Source organism: Thunnus albacares, chromosome 8 (genome assembly GCF_914725855.1).
Source record: "Thunnus albacares chromosome 8, fThuAlb1.1, whole genome shotgun sequence".
Lineage (NCBI taxonomy): Eukaryota > Metazoa > Chordata > Actinopteri > Scombriformes > Scombridae > Thunnus > Thunnus albacares.
In genome coordinates this window covers 20,649,617-20,660,653 of record NC_058113.1, presented here as the reverse complement: position 1 = coordinate 20,660,653, position 11,037 = coordinate 20,649,617, and the positions used below count along the sequence as shown (strand labels likewise).

At 40.6% G+C, this 11,037-nt stretch overlaps 2 protein-coding genes across 2 annotated transcripts; one reads left to right on the top strand and one right to left on the bottom strand.

Moving 5' to 3' along the window:
- Positions 1-477: 477 nt before the first annotated feature.
- Positions 478-6,614, top strand: si:ch211-149k23.9 (germ cell-specific gene 1-like protein). Its single transcript, XM_044360472.1, has 6 exons — positions 478-1,800; positions 3,985-4,167; positions 4,331-4,378; positions 4,496-4,648; positions 4,809-4,920; positions 5,034-6,614. The coding sequence occupies exons 1-6, from the start codon at positions 1,605-1,607 to the stop codon at positions 5,404-5,406; spliced, it is 1,065 nt and encodes a 354-aa protein (XP_044216407.1). The 5' UTR covers positions 478-1,604; the 3' UTR covers positions 5,407-6,614.
- A 91-nt stretch (positions 6,615-6,705) lies between these two features.
- Positions 6,706-10,399, bottom strand: rcvrn2 (recoverin 2). Its single transcript, XM_044360473.1, has 4 exons — positions 10,043-10,399; positions 9,421-9,923; positions 7,745-7,856; positions 6,706-7,324 (listed from the first exon to the last, which is right to left on the bottom strand). Exons 2-4 carry the CDS (start codon positions 9,799-9,801, stop codon positions 7,236-7,238), a joined length of 582 nt encoding a protein of 193 aa, XP_044216408.1. The 5' UTR covers positions 9,802-9,923; positions 10,043-10,399; the 3' UTR covers positions 6,706-7,235.
- Positions 10,400-11,037: the final 638 nt, after the last annotated feature.

Genomic DNA, 11,037 nt, shown 5'->3' with positions numbered 1-11,037 from the left:
AACATGCTGTTGCCAACTTTTATCGGTCATACTTCTGCATGTGTATAATATGTTAACACTGACTGTAAAATCCAGGCTGAAGAGTGATGTTGGTAACTGAGAAGAAACTGTGTTTGGAGGCAGATAATAGTGATAATAAATGGGGGAAATGCAGTATGGAGTTCAAGTCTTATAAAATCATTTGACAGATGCATAGTTCTCTTAAAGTTGATTCATTTCAGGACACCTTGGCCTTATCCTTTGGACATTTTATAGATTTTTTTTTATATTTATAAAATTCTATGTAAAGATTACAGAAATGTTCACATTTGTGCAGATTATCATTGCCTCTCAGATTTGATACATTTCCATTTTTCATGGTCAGCGTTATAAAGAAAACAGAAACCTCCCTGAGTGGGCTCTTCTCATGTAGATCAGTTATTGTTGACACTAAATCCAGCTGGTTTAACCTGTGTTTTGTTGTATTTCAGGGGCTGACAGGGAGACATCACATGACACAGAGAGTCAGCGGAGATGGCCAGAGTGCATTTCACACCAAAACACACCTAACACAATCAGATTAAAGATTAACTGGGATTACTAGCAAAAATTTCATTTGGATCTGTGGCTTATCCATAATTTCATCAAAAAAGTAATCTCTTGTTTTGCGCCCCTCTGACTTGTCTTGTACTTAGTGTCCAGCGACAGGGTTCATAATGATTGGCAGGCTGGAGTGTCTAAATCAGGAAGCAGGAGGATATTAACCTGGGTCACAGGACAGAAAACATTACTCCTTCTTATCAAAACAGCTGGGCAACTGGAAGATTTACATGACCTCAGCTAGTATAATGACTCTTACTTACTCCAGGAATATTCAACAAAGTTACATGTCACCATATGGACACCTCGGCTGAAGCCTTCGTGTGCTCCGCTCAACCATTTCATTTTACTTTCTTCCCAGGTGATCATTTGCCTTTGAAGATGTCCTGTTACTCCACTTTATGTACACAGCATTCAGTGATAAATTATATTATTTTTAAATGACTTTATGCTTTTTTTAGTACGGTCACATTGCTCTAATACTGTCAGACATCTGCTAGTGTAAAGCCTTGAAGGTTTGAGGTCAGAGGATGTATGGCCACATCAGTTACCCCAGGGATCAATAGCAGGATATCACACTAAAGCTGTCTGAGCAGCATACTGTTATGTCCTTGCATCCCACTGTTCTCTCCTAGTGTGAACCAGTGTCCATCTAAATCCCCTCTTGTTCATTTTTTCATCCCATCTGTCCTTTCCCACGTGTATCATCTTCAGGGCATCTTATCCCGCTGCTATCTCCTCTCATTCTCTTTATCTTCCTCTCTTTTAATCACACTGACTTTACAGTATTGCTTTGTCATCTTCTGTACTGTTACATCACATTTATCTTTGTTTTCCATTTAAACCTGGCAATCTTAAACCCACACCAAAGCATCTGTCCTACTCTCCCAGCTCCATCTGTGACTTTAGTCATACCTGCTGTCCCGTTTTGTCTTGTCTCTACGTGCAGTATCCTCATTCAGCCCCAACTGTCTCCCCTCTCTGTAACCTCCCCCCTTGCCTCCTCTTTCCTCCCCTGTGTGGCCATGCTGGAGCGTATGTCACGTCGCTCTCGCTCCCTGCTCTCCCTGACCTTGACCACTCTGGCTCTGGCCCTCTCCATCCTGGCTCTCTGCACGTCCTACTGGTGTGAGGGCACTCACAAGGTGGTCAAGCCCCTCTGCCTGTCGCCTGTCAAAATGAAGAACTGTGGTCAGAACAACAGCGAGCCTTACACCACAGGTACTGAGAAGTCACATTGTCTTTCACCTCTCCACTTCAAAAACTGTTTTGTGCTGCTGTGCTGTGCTTACTGATGCTTTCTTCTTTCTTTAAAGTATAATTCAGATTGCTGCTTTACTGTAATTAGCCCTTACATAAATGTACATTTGACTAGCCACTTTTTTTGAGGTACAAATTGCAGTTTTTACAAGCTGTTCTTCTCATTTTGTCAAGGTTTCATTCTTAATCTTTAGAGTGAGCAAGATGTGTGGCTAAAATACTAACCATTATGCCAGATATGCAGATTCCTGCATCTCATAAACAGCTATGCTACTAAACTCTACCATTAAAATAGTTTTCTACATGTGCAGGTGTGCAAAACAACAGCAGTTGTGTGAATAGGAGCATTTCAGAACATTTAGCTTCGAACTGGCCTTGAGAAAAAAAAGACCATGCCAGGTTCCCATGCTGTCAGCTAAGAACATGTGTGTGCATGAAGCTGTAGTGAGCACATGAACAGAGACTAACGACAGTAAAGCTAGATATCTGATGAGTGGGAAAATTGTTGCCTGGTGACTAATCTCAGTCTTTGTTGCAACACGTTAAAGGGCATGTCACAATGTGTTGTAAACAGCAGGAGTTCATCCTAACTGATGTCAACAGTTATGTGATGTTTTGTTTTGTTTTTTTTTAGCATTTGGCTCTGAGAAGTCTCAACTCAGGAGAGCAACAAGTGAATTAAATAGTGTAGGATATTTGCGGCATTGGTGTGCTTCTGAGAAATCTGCACGATTGCTATTATTTGACAAAACAATATTAACTCAAGAGGTTTCAACTGCAATATCACAGCCTTCATAAAAGGACTTGACATGGATGGAGTTTTGTCAGCGAGTAGTCACACTCAATTTCTGTGATACTTAATATAAAACTTAATGTAAACTCTTCTAGTAACTTGAACTACTCTTTAGACAAACTGAGGTTGTTGTGTGTATACAGTACATAGTTTGTACAGTGCAGCATGTTATGTGTGCGTGACCAGGTGGTCAGCGTGTGTATCTTCTCATAAGTCTTCTAAATGCAGCTGTCTGATTTTGACTGTGCTAAAAAAAGTCTGCCTTGACTGTTGAACCTCATTACATAAGTATTGAATTTCTTGATCTTTGCACTCTGTTACAACAAAACAACCAATATCTAGAACTAATCCAGCTGGATTCTCCCCCTGTTAGAAACTCAATGTCCCTGGTTTTAATCTCTTTTTGCCCACCTTTGTCTGACCACAAATTTAACTGTGGCTTAGATTTAATCTGCGGGGTGTGAGCGTAGTTCCTAAAGAGAGGTTTTACACTGCCTGCTCCCTGTGCTTTATTTTTTTTTAACAGACATGCTTAATCCACGCTGAGATTAACAGTTCTTACTGCATAAAGGAATCAACTTTGATTACTATGTACTTTGTGTACTTGCACAAAAATAAGATATACCTTTACCAACAGCACAGTGGTGGATTTAACTCCCCCCCTTACACTTCTAAACCTGATTTTCAAACACACACGTGGCTGCATGTTACTGTAAAACACAGAGGCTTGTTACTTTTGAGGCTATGGTGTGATTTGCATACTTGCAGTTGTTTTTCTGCCTGTCTCACTCTAAAGGACATACTCACCTCCATTCATTCCCCATCAACACACACCTGCATGCAAGGTGCAGACTGGAAATGACCTTTCGGTGCATTATGTTTTGCTTTTTTACAGTCAACATATCCATTACATATTAGCAATATGTGCATATATAGTATGCATGTCTGTGTGTGTGTGTGTGTGTGTGTATTTGCTTGCCTGCATATGCATTTACTGTACGCTTCTGTTTTAGATTCTCCTCAGAGTGGATCAGTTGTTTGTGATGGTATCTCACAGGAAGAGTGTGTTTGTTTGATGTTTGCATGATTTTGCACTCATTTGTGTGGGTTTCCTTCAACTTTCTAAAGCAAAGTCTGGATAGGTTTAGAAAATACAGATTGCTCACAGATGTGGGTGTATTTTGTTTTTTCGTGAGCTGTGAAGAAAGAGATGGTGACTGGCCCTCCACTCAGTGTCTGCTGTGTTACTGTCCAGCCACCAACTCTATTATATATTGTATGTATTATAAGAAGATACAAAAATGAACATAAAAATGCTCTTCTCAGTGTCATCTCCTTGTGCTTTCACACAGAGAGTCCAACTCAGAGCCCCTTCAACCGCACGCTGTCTCCAGCCAGGAGGGAGGAGCTGGCCAAGATCAGACAGAGGCAGCTGGCCAACGCAGTTCACTACATCTGGGAGACGGGGGAAGACAAGTTTGCTTTCAGATACTTCCACACCGGCTTCTGGGAGAGCTGTGAGAAACACAGCGATGGTGAGAAGCACACAAAGCACACAGGCATCCAATCATATATTAACTCACTTACTCTCACCTGGTCTCAATATTAGGTCAGCTTTTATGGTTCCTTTCAGTTTTAGCCCTTCAACTCAAAGAATAATGTTTTCATTTTGTTCATATCTGTGAATTATGTTGGCAGGGGAGAAATGCCGAAGCTTTATTGAGTTAACTCCTGGAGAAACACAAGGTGAGCTTTGTATCAAAGCTGTGCTGAAAAATATTAAATTATTCTTTTCGACCAATATTAATGTTTTTTTTCTATGTGTTTGCGTGCATTGTGTGTGTGTGTTTGTACATGTTGCAGGTGTGCTCTGGCTGTCAGTCATTTCAGAGTTTACGTACATCGGCCTACTGGGGATGGGCTTCTTACTCATGTGGCTGGAAGTCCTGTGCTCCCATAAAGAGATGCACTCACTAAAGATCAATGCTTATGCAGCTATCTGTACTGTGCTATCAGGTGAGACCTGGTGTACCCTTCAGTTTGACATTATGTTGTGTCTTTTTTCTCCCTACACGGCCAGTAATCCTATATCTATCTCTTCATCTACAATTTACTTGGTCATCTGCTTTTCCTGGACTTAGTTGTATGCTTTTTCTTTGTCTCATCACCCATATAGGTCTTCTTGGGATGGTGGCCCATATGATGTACACCACTGTATTTCAGATGACAGTCATTGTGGGCCCCAAAGACTGGAGGCCTCAGTCCTGGGACTACGGCTGGTCATTTGCGTAGGTGGCTGCCGATCAGAAACAGCATAAATGCTACAAGCCGATATTGTTCAAGCATATGCATAAAATACTTGCTTTACAAGCTATTATGATATGCCTCTCTTCTCTTCTAGTCTTGCTTGGGTGTCCTTCAGCTGCTGCATGGGGGCTGCCGTGGTCACTCTCAACTCCTACACAAAGACCATCATTGAGCTCCGTCGCAGACAGAGGCTGCGTTTGGAGGAAGCAAGAGCTGCCACTCACGCCCCATCCTACGATGAGGTGGTTCCAGGGGGCGGGCTCTACTCTGTCAGTGGCCTGCTGCAGTGCCCAGACGGCATGATTGACGTAGCGTGGGCCCCGAATGGCAGTGTGGTTGGAGTGGGAAATGGGGACGTGCCAACGTTGGTTTTAGTAGGAGGCTGCGGGCCAGAAGGGTGTGAAGACTGTGAGAGAGAGATGGACGAGATGGAGGAGGCCATGGACCGAGCTGATTCACCTTGTTAAGAGATCAGTTACTCCCAACAACTAAAAAAGGGCTGAAAAACTGAAAAAGGAAAGACATTGTCGACATGCTGGAGTCAATGTGAGCAAACAGATGCTTTTATTGTTCTCCTGCATTCGACTTTCAGTGAAGTTTGGACGTATTTATCAGGTTTGAAGGACAATGATTGATACATATCTAATATGAAACCCACAACGTACTGTATACAGTATGTAGGCCACACTGACATGCAAGACTGCATGTTTTTCTGGGTATTTCTCAGTGCCTCATGGTAGGAAAGCAAATGTATGTCTCTGTATGTAAATGCATATACATGTTTGTATTATTCATTCTTTATACCTTCAGATGAACTTGCAATGTGTCAGTATGAGAGTCATTTTAATAATTCTGTTATTTCACAGCTTAGACCGAATGGATGTTTCTTCTCCTGTTGATACCCAACAGAAAAGCCTGTCCTGTAGAGTAAATGTGCAATTTAATCTCATTTATCTGAGTGGGACATTCAAAAAGTGTTCTTTTCCACATTCTTCTCTCTACTGTCAGATATGGAGGAGCAGTCTTTTACTACATTTTTTGTTTTTGCAATCTTTGTGAAGTCAGTTTTTGCATGGATTCTTCCATGTTTTTGCTCATTTGTCAAACTTTGAGTATTTTGATGCAACGCATGTATCCCAGATGATACAACAAACACGGTCTCTCTGCAGATGCACAGACAAACCCATACGATAGACACATAGAGATAGAAAGATTACAGAGATTTCGAAAAGTCTGCTCTCTGATGTTGAACAGAAGATTATGTGTAAACCAGTAATCCCGAGTTGGATGGAAAGAAGGAGAAACAGAGTGAGGAGAGATGGGAGGCATGTGAAAGGATGGAGAGGGAGAGGGAAAGGGAGAGGGAGGGGGGGGTCGGAATCAAAGTTGAAAAGAAACGCCGGCACGCACACCCACCGACTGCACACACACACTTGAACAACAACACCAGTGTGATGTGTACAGTGAAAACATCACACTTTCAAGGTAATTATCACTTATATATGGACATTTCACTCTACTCTTCACATGTCTAACTTAAAATTGTCAAATTTCAAGCTAAATAAATTTACCTTGAATGTCTGGAGGTTATACATTTGGGATAATCCTGGATTTACTGTCTGGGATAAATACAATTGAAAACTTAAGACCTAAAGCACCATTTTTGTCAACCCCCAGCATTATGTTACACAGTATGTTTCTAGGTCAAACAGATTTTTTTTTGTTTCCCGGGTCAGATAAATAACTTTTTTTTCAAAGTACAGATGTATGAGCGAACCTTTATTTATTTTACAGCGTATAGATTACAACACACAAGAGCTAAACCTCTTGTAGGACATTTCCACTTCTGTAAAAAAAAGCTTTAATGAGCTAACACTCAGGTATGAGACTGATATAATTTTTTTTATTAACAATCAATTTATCTAGAGCCAAAATGTCATTTTAAACATTTGTAATATTTATGATACACAGTCTTTGTATATATGGTATATGGTTATATTCTTCAGCATTCATATTGGGTTATTGTAATTGCTTGGCTGTACATGTTTTAAAACATTATGTTATTACTTGTCTCTATTAGCCTCTATTTGATATAAATGCACTGACAAACATTAGTAAAACAATCTCACATACAGTATGATGAAACTTACTGGAAATTTTAGTTGCGACCAAGACACTGCATAGAAGAGTATTTACATAAAGGGGATGGATGGATCAAAGAGGGGAAATCATCCGATACTTGGTGGAGAAGAGGAGGAAGTATGGAAAGGGTCTAACAAGACAAAAGAGGGTCACTTTACTGTTTAAGTGGTTCATAGAGGATAAGACGCATTGCATTTTCATTCTCAATCACTCCTTGGATGAACTCTCCTTCAGCCAGGCGCTCTATGAGGAAAAAAAGAAAGAGTAAGAAATGTTATAGAGGGAGGAAAGCAGTAAAAAAAGAAATACAGCTCATCTAAGAAATACAGTCTTATCTTCTGTGTGTGTGTGTGAGACAGTAGCATGCAAGTGGAATCACCTAAGGTTTCATCATCTATGGCTGTATAATAAAGCTTGCATGACAAAAGTGATGCTGTAACTAGGGACCAGGTGGATTTATTGCTTGTATTGTTGTTAAGCCAAACAGCTGATTGTAAAATGTAATCTTCACTACAGGATGTAGGAACAGCTGTTGAGGAAAGGTAGTAAGAGCTTAAACAGATTTTTATCTCTCTCTAATATAACGACATAGTGATGAGAACACAATGACCTGTCATGCACAGTGGGGGCACAATGTATATACATGCGTGTTATTTCCATTACCGCTGTCTTTCTTTTCGAAGACCGACCACAGCTTGTTGGCTCTCTTCTCGGGTGTGTTCTCATCCTCTGGTAGCAAGGCCTGCTCCTCCTTGGGGATCAGCTTAAATATGGCCTGTGAGAGGGGGGTTGGGTATAAGATGGGTGATAATGCTCCATCATCTTTCTCATACAAATAATGTATAGAATATCAACACAGTACATAATACAAATGTGTACAAGCCAAGAAGCATATCGACTTTAGGATGAGTGAGTGAGCTCTGATGTTCTATTCTTTTACACACAGAGAAAAGTTACCAGCCAGCATCGTTGTCAGGAGCCACTGTATAATTTGTGCAATTTGGATTAATTAAAACTTACAGAAAAAGGTAGCCTACACATTACATTTGATCTGCCTGCCAAGTGCAACTACAAGAGCTATCCTAGAGGACTTGAGCATCACAGTCTACATGTAGACTATAAATTGTTGGTTCTGTCAAAATTATTAATCGAATACAGCAGGCCGCTGCAGCATGATTCAGACCTGTGTGTCATTTTTCACATGTAGTTCATCTGCTATGGGCCACTTAGAATCCAGACGATTTTAAATGACTAAATGATTGTGTACTTCACGTTCAGGCCCTTAAGTGTGTGTCCCACTTAGAGAGGAAGCACTCATCTCCCACACTTAAGACACCTAGATTAACATGGATTAGTGCCAAGACTCAGGCCACAGGCCAAACACTAAGATGTCATCTCTTTTCTCTCTGTGCTCTCCCTCCATCTTGCCCCTCTGATCCTGTGGTCTGCATAGTTCAGTCTGTGAGCTTGTAGATGACAAGTACTTACCGTTGAGTTATGAAATTAAAACCAAGCAGTGTCAAGCTGCAGCGTACCCTCAACTACAGTATACTTGACCCTGTTTACACCCTTTTATTATTAACCAGTCTGGCGCTTGAGTGTACTCAAGGCTAGACTGGTTAATACTGAACTGAACTAATATTGGCTATTCCTGCTTTAAACCCACATCTAGAGCAGATGAGGTCTTTAAGGGTTATTCTTAGTTTCTGTGCATATAGCAGATCTGACTGTTTCACAGACTGGGAATAATCTCATTTTGTCATAAGTTTTTGAGCTTTTATAAGGGCTTTAAAATGTAGCTATTGTGCATAGTGGTTGTAAACATAATGCAAATGGACTCAGGCCAGTTGGCCAGGAGTTAAATCCAATTACAATGCCAGCTGGATTCCTGACTGATCTGTCTAAACCCCTTATGATTCTATCATCACTTGTCTTAAATCAGAAGACAAGAAACACCCATCAGACTGGGTTTTGATTATAGAAAAACAATGGCTGGCATTTATCAAAATTAGCATAAAAAATAGTCCAAAGTGACAGCCTCACATATAAAAGAAACCTGGATTAGATTCAGGGATAATGAGCAAACTCTCCATTAGCTAAACCTGTAATCACAGAGAGGAGGAGGGAGTCTGTGGCCCAAATGAGCAGGCAGTTTGTTCTGTGATCTAAATACCATGAAAGGGATGGCCACTTTCAAACAGAGGCAACACACCGTAGATGGACTTTATGAGGCGTAGACAAAATAACAGGAAAACCTGACAGTAAAATGCAGTCCAACAATAACACGACTATCTCTCATCCTTTCATTACTATCACTAGTGTCCACCACACCCCTTTACCTGGCAGATCTCTGTCACTTCTGTCTTGTTGATGTATCCGTTCTTGTCCACATCAAACAGAGAGAAAGCCCACTCCAGTTTTCTGGTTGTCTTCCCAGTGGAGGTCATGTGCAGCGCAATGATGTACTCCTTGAAGTCCAAAGTGCCGTCATCGTTGGTGTCAAAGGAGCGAAACACATGTCGTGCATAGCTCTTGGCATCGCTCTCAGGGAAGAAGCGGGAATAGATCTCCTCAAACTCTTCTGGCGATATACGTCCTGTTGGGCACTGCTTCTGAAAGTTCTCATACCACTGGCAGATCTCGTGTTCAGTGAATTTGGTGCTGAGCTTCAGGTCCTCCAGGATTTCCTTTGATATTGCACTACTTGTAGTATTCCCCATGGTAGTTGATTGTCAGTTCTCTGTCTGTTCTGTGACAAACTTGCCGGCAAGTACTTGCCACTGAACTTCTCCTTTATTTTTGTTCACAGGCTTGTCCTCTTCTTTTGTTTTCAGAGGCCAAACTGAAAAGTGATTGCAAAAGAATGTTATAAACACATGTAGTATAGTCCATGTATGAAATCCTAAATTTATAAAAAACTACTCAGCAATCAGAATGATGAAAAGTGCAGGGAAGGCTTACCTGTGTGTTGATCGGACAGACGATGGCTGAAGAATTGAGTGTCTCAGCAGTAAGACAGTGAGAGATAAGGAGGGCAGGGGGAAACACACTCCTACTCTGGATGACTGGGTTAATTCTGTTAATGCGGGATTTAAGGTGGCTGAGCCTTTGACTGAAATGAACCCCCAGATCCTAATTTTCTCTATTAGATCTGGAAGTCTGGAAAGATCTACATTGTATGACTGTGTTCAGTTCATTCCTTTATTGAACTGTTTAATAACTGTATGTATTCTGATTTATTGCTTAACCCTCCTCTTGTCCTCGGGTCAATTTTGACCAGGAGGACAACAGGTGTCATTATGTGCTGTCATCAAAAAAATTGAAATGGTTTCAAAACAGTATCCTGACTAAGAAATTATGGATTATTTTAACTATAGTTGAGATCAGAGGAAAATATGTTGATGGATTGTGGCAGACTGGTATATGTAAAAGTTTAGTCAGGATACTGTTTTAAAACCATTTCAATTTTTTTGATGACAGCACATAATGACACCTCGGTCAAAATTGACCCGAGGACAACAGGAGGGTTAATAATTGTATTTAAAGAGAAACTTAGGTATAGATAGGTTTTTCAACCTGGACCCTATTTTCCAATCTTTTTGTGTCTAAGTGACTGATGGGGACAATATTTTTTTAAATTTGTCCAGTATTGTGTGAGAACACCGCAACTGGCAACCCTGAAAGAGGCTGCAATGTAATCTGATGGGGCAATAGCACCTTGTCAATGTATACGTCCACTAAAAATGTTTGTTTTTGCCACTGACATGCTCAGATTGTTATTATGAGTGTCTGACACCATTATGGAAAGGACCATACAGAGAAATAAAATGTTTTCCTTTACCTTTCACTTGAGCCACTCTGTTTTTTATTGTGTCTAACTAAGTTGCTCAAGGATAAGTTTCGTTCTGAAATCTTGAGTTGTGTTGTCGTCGAAATTAGCTAAAATATTCAGCCAT

Coding starts and splice junctions, on each gene's coding strand:
- si:ch211-149k23.9 (XM_044360472.1), top strand. CDS start 1,605: ATGCTGGAGCGTATGTCACGTCGCTCTCGCTCCCTGCTCTCCCTGACC. Junction 1,801..3,984: donor CAGCGAGCCTTACACCACAG/GTACTGAGAAGT, acceptor GCTTTCACACAG/AGAGTCCAACTCAGAGCCCC. Junction 4,379..4,495: donor AACTCCTGGAGAAACACAAG/GTGAGCTTTGTA, acceptor TACATGTTGCAG/GTGTGCTCTGGCTGTCAGTC.
- rcvrn2 (XM_044360473.1), bottom strand. CDS start 9,801: ATGGGGAATACTACAAGTAGTGCAATATCAAAGGAAATCCTGGAGGAC. Junction 7,857..9,420: donor AAGTGACAGAGATCTGCCAG/GTAAAGGGGTGT, acceptor CCCCTCTCACAG/GCCATATTTAAGCTGATCCC. Junction 7,325..7,744: donor CTTCGAAAAGAAAGACAGCG/GTAATGGAAATA, acceptor TTTTCCTCATAG/AGCGCCTGGCTGAAGGAGAG.